An 11,736-nucleotide genomic window follows, 5' to 3' on the forward strand; every position below is an offset into this window, starting at 1 on the left:
GGACTGTCCCACAAAATGGGCAGCCAGTCACCCTAATTATGCCTCCATCCCAAAAGCGTTCATATGACCTTATAAGTACATTACAGAGCAGCACAAAGATTTGTTTGGGTGTTATTAGTTTAGTCAAATTGTGTTTGTGTATAATCGTTTGTCAAATTAAAATCTGGACAGATTTTATGAGTAATCAATACAGAAATCCAGATATTTTCAAAGGGTTCACAAACGCATTCTTTCCACTCATAATTCCCAATGGTAAGACAGTTGCATAAACTTAGCCACTATGTTAAGACATGTGTCTTAAGAACTAGATTGACCAACTAGCAGTAAAACAAGATCAGCCTTACTTTTTCGATTTAAATGAAACTGTGTTACTTTTTTTTGTAACTGATTTTAAAAAGTTATAACTAATCGTCAAAAAAAAGATGACTAACTTGCAAGACTGATCTAAGCAGTTTATGCAACTGGCAACAGAGGACACACACATTATATGGTTTTGGTGATTGTGCTTTTGATATTTGGAGATTGCAGGAATTCAGATTCATATATAGTCTAAACCCGTTTATGTGAGAGATTGGCCCATGTGTTTTTCTTTGGTTTGATGCGTTTTATAAGCAGTACAACTTTAAAGATACTTTTGTTCTTATGAGCATCAGTGGGAGTCTGGAAGAATTATGAATTCCATAGTTTATAATTATAAGCGCCAGTGATTAATCAGAATGTGCAATATTCGAAGTAGGTTTGTCATTCTCTGAATCAGTTTTTTATAAAAAATCTGAATTTTATAAATTCATTATTTACTCACCCTCATGTCCCTCTAAACATGCATTTTACAGAATTCGCTAACACTTTATTTTGATGGTCCACTTTAGATATGTTATTAACTCTTTCCCTGCCAACGTTTTCTTTTTTGGCTGAACTATCCCTTTAAGACCGTAAGTGATTTTTTTTCTCCCTGTCCCCCATTCTTCCTGTTTGTATGGGAGGCATCTGTTCTGAGAGACTCAGGATCCATATCAAAAACTGTTCCAACCCAAACTATGGTCATGTCACTGCATAGCACCATTACTGATGTGAGAAGCTCTGGCCACATCCAGACAGGTTTTTCAGGCCAACCAATTTCACATCCATCCAATAGCTGATGCCAAGCAGCTCTCAACACATGGCTGTCCGTGCCCCTCCTCAGGCACCCCTGAAAACAAAGTGAATTTCTCTAACCCTGCCTGCCAGCAGCCACTAATGGCATATGCAGAGCGAGAGTCATTAATATGTGTGGATGAACATGCAGAACAGAGCGATGAGAGGGCACAAATTTGTGGGTAGGGAAGCAGTAATGATTGGCACAATGTTTGAGTTTAGGATAGAAATGTGCATTGTTGGTAAACCAAAGTTAATTCCAAACTCAAACCCAGCCGACACTGAATAACAATTTCATATAATCCCTCCCTTAGGCCTCATTCTGATGTCAAGATTTCACTCCCACTGGCTCTCTGAAATGGATCAAAAATTAATTGATTCAAACATGCTGTTTTAGGCACTCGATGACGTCCACTATGGTTTCACTATGGTTTCACTACAAATGGCTGTCTCCTCAAACAGTGCCCATTTAAGGGTATGGGGGGCGATTTTGGACACAGACAAAGTTTAAGTCCGGCATCAACAAAGGCACAGGGAAGAGACAGATGAAACATTAAACCAAATATATACACAATTATCTCTGGTATTTTCCATTATAACATGTGTATTTATTATCTCACTGGTCAGCATATAGTAAGTAGCCTTTAGCATTGCATATAAATATATTTTTGCCTCATATGGTGATCAGAATCCCTGTCTGTAGTTATTTCAAACACTCTCTGCATTGTGTCTGAAAGTGTCTTTTGAGCTGAATTCTTTTTTTAAATGGCTTAAATGTTAAGGTCAGCTGGTAGCTTTGTATGAAAACATAGGAAATGAACAGAGGTGTTGAACCTCTCATGACTCAGGTAAACTCCGCCTTTGTTCATGACCATTCCTCAAGACCCAGTTGGCCTGCTTTGGACAAAGGAATTCGGCAGGCCAAAACCCCCTGGCCGTTGGCCCCGAGAAAGCCCTGATCAGGCCCGATCAAGCCCCGGAAGTGACAGTGGAAACGAAACTGGCCCTGGCAGGCACTAGCACGCTCGCTTTTGGCCCGACAGTGGAAACACGGCTATTGCTATTGTTAAGTGTTAATGACCCAACTTTAAGTGTTCAACTTACATTGCTGATTATACAAGCTCTACATTGAAGATTGTCCGCACAGCTGAGATGATGTGGGTGAGAAACGCAAGTGTGGATATCTCCATTGCTACATATGTTGCTTATGTTGTCATTAACAATTCAAAAACAGTCATGTCGAATTCGCTTTAGTTTCTATAAGCCTCTGGGTGCTACTTCATTAGTTTCAGGGTGGTTGGCACGAATTGCAGCTTGTATGTGAAGACTCTAAATTAACTCTAAATGAAATGAATAGGCCATCACAGATGTGTTTATAATATGCTTTGTGAATGCATTGCCCTCTAGGTTCACTTTATTTTAACTTTTATGCTACTCCAAAATTTGGCCGTTACAGTTTACTACAAGACTAATGTAATGCAGCTGCACTAGGAGAGTTTGTGGACAGGAATTTTCCTCCAGCTATTACCATGTATGGAACAAGGGCAACTGAAGTCATGTGATCCACAACTAGTCGACAAAGAGCCAATAGAGCAATTGGGGCAGAAGGCTTTGATCAAACTGCACATACATATGTTTTTCAAATCAAAACTTTAGGATTAACTGTTTGCATTCAATTATTGTGTAAGAAATGAAATCTGATCTGTTTGTTCAGAGAGTGTTGCTAAAATCTGGTGTATCTACGTCAGATGTTAAAGAAATGATGAACACCAGTATTCAAAAGTTTGGGTCTTTTTTTAAGAAATTAATACCTTTATTTTGTAAGGACACATTACATTGAACAAAAGTGGCAGTATAGCATTGATAAAGTTGCAATTAATTCTATTTCAAATAAATGCTCTTTTGAACCTCCTATTCATGTATGTAAAAAACAAGACAAACAAAAAACAATGTTTTCCACACAAATATTAAGCAGCACAACTGTTTTCAACAATGATAGTAAAATATTAAATATATATTGAGTACCGAATCAGCATATTGCAAAAATTTCTGAAGGATCATGTGACACTGAATGTTTGTAAAAATCATGTGGCGAATTTTCTGATTTCATGTTTTTGTGCTCATCAGACTACAAACAGATTTGAGTCTGACACACCAAAACAAACACCATAGGTGCTACACAGGAAACCAGGGACAAAGGTTTATTTTGGGAATAAAAGAAAACCCTTGTGCAATGTTTTCAAATTACAGAACAATGCATCCTATGCTAAAAGTTAGTGAGTGCACATCTGCCTTGTCCTGTTGCTAGTCATTTTAATGTCTGACTTCATTAACGTAGACAACAGCTTGCAGGTCTGAAAAAAAGACAAATCAAACAGAGAAAGGTCAACTGACTAAGAAGATGACCTCTGACCTTCAAGTGTCATTGATGGATCTAGTCGATTGGTGCTGTGGCCACCATTACCATGAGCTGTCATTCTGATCTCCATTCACCAATATATCCACCTGCTAAGGTTCCTGCCTCTGCACCTGTCCGTGACACTGGGGGATCTCGTGTCAGCAGCTGCCATTCTGGACAGCAGGATATCTGTTTGCACAGGGCAGCTGAAAGCAGGCAGCGGCACGGCCTGAGGATTAAACCATCCAGAAAGCAGTGTGGCATGATGAAGCTGTCTATCAGCCCATCGCCTGCCTGTCCTGTCACTGTCCTAACAGTCGGCAGAGAAAAATATGGGCTGTGAGCAGGCGAGGTGGGTGCGTGCCGTGGTACTCATGAACACACACACACCTCAGAGCAGAAGTGCTGAGCTTCAGCAAATAATAGGAGCTCTCTGGGGGACGGCTTATGTTTTTTGAAACTTTCCAATTACATCACCCTCCCCGAATGTTAATATACTATTTTACAGAGGCCTGGTTGCTTTTCACAAATCTAAGAGTGTGAACACCATGAAAATATATCCACAAATATCTTTGTAATGGGGTTGCGTGAAATTTCTCACCGACATATTCTAGAATTTTGAATTTAAAACCACACGAGGAGTATTTGATTGCGTTGTGGCAGTTTAGTGGCAGGAAAAAAGTTGTTAAAAGAAATGGGATATGATTATGTTTGCTTCGGTTCATGGACATTGCTAAATTAAAATTAGGGCTAACTATCAATAAAATAACACAAAATAAATTGAATTAAAATTACTTACAGCAATATATTTTAGTGACTGCAAGTTATATTTATTAAGTGACTGAAAGTTTTGCATTTAAATTTCTATGATGGTATGAAAATGATTATTCTGGAATTTATGAACAGGTAAATTCATGTTTGAATGTTACATTTGTACCACTTTGTTTTAAATGTATATTTGTTTGCAGATTATGAAAATGATCTCTCTCAGTCTGATGAAACTGGAAGTATTTCTCAAAAACAAATGACTTCAGTGTTACTTTGTTTGTCATGAATGTAATTTTTTCAGTGGCAGACAGAGAATCTTGCAAGTCTCAAAGGGAAAATGCGGGTGTATTTGTCATGTGTAAATGCATATTTCTATAAATAACCACATGCAGTCTTTTTCTTTGTGAAACACGCACGCACACACACACACACACAAATGAAACTTTTGTTTCTTAAATCCTAAAACCCATATTTTCAATGTGTTCTCAGACCTTTGGATCTCTCTAAATGCTTAGTTGAGACTCTGATTAAAATAGATTTCATCAGATGCATGACATGTAATTTGTGGTTTACACCAGCGCCATGTGGTTTACACCATCTTAACTCATAGACAATCTAACACATCAATTAGGAGGAACCCAGGCAAAGTCCAGTGAAATCCCAGCTTTGATCCACTGCCTTCCATAGGGAGTTTTATGAACCGTGTCCATCTACAGTATGCTTCTTTCCTCTTCAGTGAAAGCATGCCCTTCTTGCATAATTCACTAATATATGGCTTGTGTAAAATCAGTGTGCTCCCTCTCTTCCAGTCATTGTGGCTTCCACAGGGCAAAAAGCTGCTGAAGTTACGGCTTACGGCGGACCAATCAGACAGTGTAATTAGAATGAGTTTTTAGTGCAGTTGAAATCACTGTAAAGAACTCAATATTGTGCAAGTCTTTACTCATAATTCCTCCATCTAGCGAAGAGGTTTAAGGAGCTTGCACCAGCTTTAAGGATACAGAGTGCAATAATGAATGAATGAAACTTTCATTTTGTGCTGCCATTGTTGTGTTCTTTTTTTAACACAGTTTTATCCATATTATATGGATAATGTAGGTAGCATGCACATTACCTGACATTGCTGTGATAGGGGACAAAGTGGTCATTAGTTACAGGACAATATATTGAGTGTTAGGAGAAGGAGTGCAGCGGAAAGAAAAGCCTTTACTTTCAAACCCGTTCCCATCCTCTATTAACTCACAAAATGATTTGCGATACAGCCAACATTGCTTACAGCTGTCTCAATGTAGTTTCAAAGACTGCCAGGGATGACTGTGAACTGAAGCTCCCTCTTGCCTCTGCCACCCAGGGAACGTACCTTCTCTCTGTGAGGGCAGTGTCTTTCAAAGAAATACTATTCCCATGTGATTTCCTTCTGTCTCCATAGCTGGGTATTTCATTTAAAAAATAAATGAGTATCAAGAAAAAGCTTGAGAAAACTTTAGAGGCAAAGCAGCTTGTGAAATACAGAATTTCTCTCACCCACAGTGTTATTTTTTTTTTATATGATGAAATTATTTAGTAATTGATTATGTGTATTTTTTGCCCAAATCTAGTAAAATTTTTAAAATTTTTGAAAAACTGGTCTCAAGAACGACTGGTTGTTTTCACGTGAACATTTTAAAGGACAAAGTGAAATTGATTTGTTTCATCCCCCAAATATTGGTTCTGCGCATTTTGATGGTTTCAGAGTTAATGGAGGGAGACCAGGGACACTTTTGTTTTCTTTTATCTGTCAGGTGGAAATTGGCCAATAATAGCAGTATGTCACAGGAACTGAAGGGAAGGAAAATTGTGTGCAAAATAAATTGATGGTCAACTAGCAAAGTTAATTTATCTTCCATAGGTCCACGGACATATGAGTGAGGCGTCAGGGAAATAAATACAATGGGATGATTTGAATTATTCCTTTGAGCTGTATTAGGTTGCACACTCTTGTATAGTATGAAACGTCTTCACTGCTGCCCCATGTTGAACTGTATTTCGAATATTGCTTTTCTAATTTAAAGACTTTGTGAGCGTCAGTCAATGCTTTCTTTTTCTTTTCTTTTTCTTATCCAGGGTGTACCTCTGGGCCCATAAATGAGACTAAAATGGTGGAAGAGAAGAAAAGACAAGAGGATGAAAGCCATCAACAATGCTCTACCCTGGGGAAATAAGCACAGGCCATTTTGAATTGGTGAAACACTAAGACCCAGCTCTAGCACTCCACTAGCGTGAAGACTTCTCCATTGGAGACTTAACCTGTAAAGGAATAAGCTATGGTCAGCGGGTTTAATAAGGGGCTGATATATCAGTGCAGAAACACCCAACTCATGTGAAATAATTCTCTGGACCAGAGACTGAACATTTTTGTCCCTTGGCTAAAGGGAAAGGGTTTATTACCCTGCTCAAATACTGTGAGGCTCCATCCGGCCTAGTTCAAACTCAAGTGTTACCCCAAGCTGCTACCAACTGGCATCGCTCATGGCTTCCAGGAGGGCATCAGGAGCTTGTAATGGAGGCATGGTGAAGAGTGCCTTCTTCTGGTCTGTGGCCATAATCTTTCTGACTCACATAGGTGGAGTGAGGGGGGATTGCTGGCTCATAGAGGGCGAAAAGGGCTTTGTATGGCTGGCCATTTGCAGCCAAAACCAGCCACCCTATGAGGCCATCCCTCAGCATATCAACAGCACCATAGTGGACCTTCGGTTGAATGAAAACAAGATCAAGAGCATCCACTACTCTGCCCTTAGCCGCTTTACCAACCTCACATACCTGAATCTGACCAAGAATGAGATTAATTACATTGAGGATGGGGCTTTTTCAGCCCAGTTCAATTTGCAGGTTCTCCAGTTGGGCTTCAATAAGTTGCGTAACTTGACTGAAGGGATTCTCAGGGGTTTGGGCAAGCTGCAGTACCTCTACCTCCAGGCCAACCTGATTGAGACTGTAACACCCAATGCCTTTTGGGAGTGCCCAAACATAGAAAACATTGACCTTTCCATGAACCGCATCCAGGTGCTAGATGGGTCCACCTTTACCAGCCTGACTAAGCTGACCACCTGTGAACTCTACACCAACCCTTTCAACTGCTCCTGTGAGCTCTTGGGGTTTGTTAAGTGGCTCTCTGTCTTTCCCAACAGGACAAGTGAACGGATGGTGTGCGATTCTCCTGTAGGAGTCTCGGGCTACAGTCTACTAAGCCAGAATCCGAACAATCCCACATACCGGAATGCTCTGCATATACTGTCCACTGTGTGCACGGAGGACTACGTGACTCCGTACATCCCTGTGCCTCCCGAGACCACTACTTTCCCTCCGGACTCAACACCGTGTGGGCTAGAAGACTGTCCCTCAGGGACCGAGCCGGAGGAAATCAGCATCAGTCCCACTTACATAGACTTGGATGTGAAACCAGTCATGAAACTCAAGCAAGTGTCTCACACAAATGCAGTAATCACTGTTCAGATCCCTTACCCCTACAAGAAGATGTACATCCTTGTCCTGTACAACAACAGCTTTTTCACTGACATACAGAATCTGAAGCGACAGAAGGAGGACATTGAACTGAAAAACCTGAAACCAAACACTGATTATACCTACTGTGTGGCTTCCATAAGAAACTCGTTGCGTTTCAATCATACTTGTCTGACACTGTCCACTGGGCCTAGGAATGGAAAAGAGCGAGTAGTTAATAATGCAACAGCCACTCACTACATAATGACTATCTTAGGATGTCTTTTCAGTATGGTAATTGTTTTAGGGATTGTGTATTATTGCCTGCGAAAAAAGAGACAACAGGATGAAAAGCACAAAAAGGCAGGTAGTTTAAAGAAGAACATAATTGAGCTTAAATACGGTGGTGAACTGGAGGGCGGAACAATATCCAGGATGTCTCAAAAGCAAATGATGGCTGGGGAAAGCATGACCCGCATGCCATATCTACCCTCCGGCAGTGAAATGGAGCAATACAAACTACAAGACATCAGTGAAACTCCGAAAATGGCCAAAGGGAATTACATGGAAGTGAGAACAGGGGAGCACCAAGATCGAAGGGAATGTGAGATGTCCATGCCTGGCAACAGCCAAGGCTCGGTTGCCGAAATCTCAACAATCGCGAAGGAGGTGGACAAGGTCAACCAGATTATTAACAATTGCATAGATGCTCTCAAATCAGAGTCAACCTCCTTCCAAGGGGTGAAATCTGGTGCTGTGTCAACAGCTGAACCTCAGTTGGTACTGATCTCAGAGCAGCCTCAGAGCAAGTCTGGCTTCCTGTCACCTGTCTACAAGGACAGCTACCACCACTCTTTACAAAGACATCACGGATCAGATGCTTCTCCAAAGCGTCCGAGTACAGCCACTGGTGGTCCGATGCGGAGCCCGAGGCCTTACCGTTCAGAGGCCTCGTACAAGTCAGAGTCCAAGTACATAGAGAAGACTTCACCCACAGGGGAGACTATCCTGACCATCACACCCGCAGCTGCAATACTAAGGGCAGAGGCAGAGAAGATCCGTCAGTATAGCGAGCATCGGCACTCCTACCCAGACTCCCACCAAATTGAGGAGCTGGAAGGACCGGACAGCCGGAAAACCTCCATCTTGGAGCCCCTTACGCGGCCTCGGGCCAGAGACTTGGCTTACTCACAGCTCTCTCCCCAGTACCACAATCTCAGTTACTCATCTAGTCCCGAGTACTACTGCAAACCATCGCACAGCATCTGGGAGCGCTTTAAACTCCATCGCAAGCGACACAAAGATGATGAGTACATGGCTGCGGGCCACGCTCTGAGGAAAAAAGTGCAGTTTGCTAAGGATGAAGACCTGCATGACATTCTAGATTACTGGAAGGGAGTGTCGGCCCAACATAAATCTTAATCTACTTAAGTGTTTGTCTGTGTCTTTTCCATTTCCGATGGACCACAAAGAACAGGACCAGAATGAATCCTTAATCTTGTGAAATCACATTCTAACGGATAAATATTACACTTCTGTGAATTTCAACTTAGGGAAAGAGGTTTGTGTACCAAAATTAAAAGATGTTACTTAAAGCAACAAGAGGAGAATATATTGCAAATATATATATATATTTAAAAAAAAGAAAAAATTATATATATATATATATATATATATATATATGTTGAAATAGATTTTTAGTATTTGATTACCGCATGGCCAAGTCCTGTGACAGTGGATTTGCTGTTGTGTACTGTGAGACTAAAAGAACCCAACAGTGACAGACATCTTCTGAAATCTTAGTATTTCTTCTGCAGGACCACTGTAATTTATGGACCTTTTTTCTCCCAATATTTGAGTTTGTTCTAAATACAATTGAACTATGTACAGATACTGTTTCTATATTTGCAACGTTTGCTGTTAAAAAAAAAAAAAAAAAAAAAAAAAAAAACAATGATGTGTATGATTCAGGTTTAGACCATGGATTTCGGAGTTAGCTCCAGTGATATTATCTGTCTTTAAATGAATGTTTACCGTCCTGATGGATAAACATTGCACTGGTCAATGAAATGGCATATTTTCCTTTAGGCCACAGTTTACGCTACCCTGCTTTGCCAATTTTCTTTTTAATCCATGCCACTGATCAGACCACACAATATTACACAAAGGCTTATTTTATGTTACATTTGTGTATCATAACCACAATGTAAATCCGTTTGGTTGGGATGGTGTAGAGAAAACATCTGCATACAAGACTGCAGTGTCAAAGTGGAAGAAAATGAAAAGCATTGGAGAAGTAGAACATTTTGATACACATTCAGTAGTTATGTTTGGTTTGTTTACCAGTGAATCGCTCCACAAAACATGCACTTCTGCTTTTTACCTTACGATGCCTAATAGTAGTGAGGGGTTATCTGATCGTGAACCAAAGTGCTTGGGTGGCAGCTCATCACACATTTTTCTGCAGATGTTTCCACCAGTCTCGAGCCAACAGCCCTATGGATGAATGTATTACATACATTAAGCAGCCTTTTCAGCTGTAATTTCTTTGTAATTTTTTACAACCACATAATCCCCATTTTTCATGCTGTATGCTGTGTTTTGATATTCATACTTCTTTTCAGTTTCATGCATTTGTCATTTCTGTCAAAAATATTTAATCAATCAGAAAAAAAAAAATGTTAAGTTTTGTTTTAGGCTTTCTTACTGTTTGGCGGGTAAAAATGCTTTTGTAAATGTCGAATGCCACTGCACGGACCTTGTGATGATCAGCGCTGATCCGGAAGGTGAGGCATGTGAGAAAGACTAAATTACCCAGCTGAACTGTTGCCACTGGAGTTGTACATCAGCTATTTAGAGAAGTACAGGAAGTAACTGGGTTGTCCAATTTTCTTTATTTCAACCGCCTTAAACTTCTGGAACTATCTGTATAACTGTATTGTTTTGTTTTTTTCTTTAAGTGTTGATGTTTTTGAAAAGTCTTCATCTGTTGTATTTTTTTTTTTTTAAGACAATACATTTCAGTAGATTTTGAGAGCTGTCAGGTTTATAGGTAATCTAGCAAGTAACTTACATGTTTTTATATTGCATAGTGTAGCACTCCTGTATCTCATTCAATTTAGAAATGTTGGAAAATCTGTGAACGGAGAGCATCATATACAAACAAGAGCACAATGAGTGTTATTTTGTATTTCTTAAAAAATATGTTACCTGCTTTCAGACAAAGTACTGTGAAATAAAGGAAAGGGGGCACCCATACTGTCAAGATCCTCATGATAAATTTTCTTTGGAGTCCTCTGTACACCCCCCCCCCCCCCCCCCTCCCCCCTTCCCCCTTCGCAAACTCAACACACTCACACACTCACACAAAAATAACTAAATAAATAAAATACAAATAAAATAAAATAATAAATATTCACAAGGGCTGTTGATTGATTTGAAATCATCTAAATCAAATTAATAATTGTATGAAGTGCTGATCATATTACAATATTTGCTGAGAAAAGCCCTTCAAATAAAGATAATTCAAAGACATGATAGTATTGTGGCAAATGAAAGCATTGAAAAGACATTACAAGCCTGTCACTGACTAAAGTACACCTAAAGTACAGACCACAGTGAACATTTTTTGCAATTGAACCAGTTTATTACACAAGAGCATTCACACGAAATGTTACCTATAACCAGTTTATCTCCTGACAAAGAGGAAAAGATAATACATAACAAACTTTAACTGGTAATTATTCAGATTGTTTCCTGCTCTGTGGGAAAGTGTGGTTTGGCGACTCAAGAATTTACATACAGGTCGAAGACATGATTAACTGACACGTTTATTTTTATTTTTTTATTGCATTATTGGTTTATATAATTAAACACACTAAATTAGCATGTTATTATTAACAGCCTTAACACTGACATTTCAAAGGCCCTGAGACGTGATAGTTATCACTGAGTTT

At 39.7% G+C, this 11,736-nt stretch overlaps 1 protein-coding gene across 4 annotated transcripts in view; it reads left to right on the forward strand.

Moving 5' to 3' along the window:
* The window catches only part of elfn1a (extracellular leucine-rich repeat and fibronectin type III domain containing 1a), a 112,061-nt gene extending 101,014 nt beyond the window's left edge, over nt 1-11,047 (forward strand). For all 4 annotated transcript variants that reach the window (XM_084408996.1, XM_084408995.1, XM_084408997.1 and 1 more), the window contains one exon: nt 6,404-11,047. In XM_084408996.1, coding sequence (XP_084265122.1) covers nt 6,809-9,202 — 2,394 coding nt within the window. In that variant the 5' untranslated portion in view covers nt 6,404-6,808 and the 3' untranslated portion in view covers nt 9,203-11,047. The remainder of the gene's footprint in view (nt 1-6,403) is intronic.
* Nucleotides 11,048-11,736: the final 689 nt, after the last annotated feature.

This window comes from Rutilus rutilus (genome assembly GCF_951802725.1).
Source record: "Rutilus rutilus genome assembly, chromosome: 1".
Taxonomy (NCBI): Eukaryota; Metazoa; Chordata; class Actinopteri; order Cypriniformes; family Leuciscidae; genus Rutilus; species Rutilus rutilus.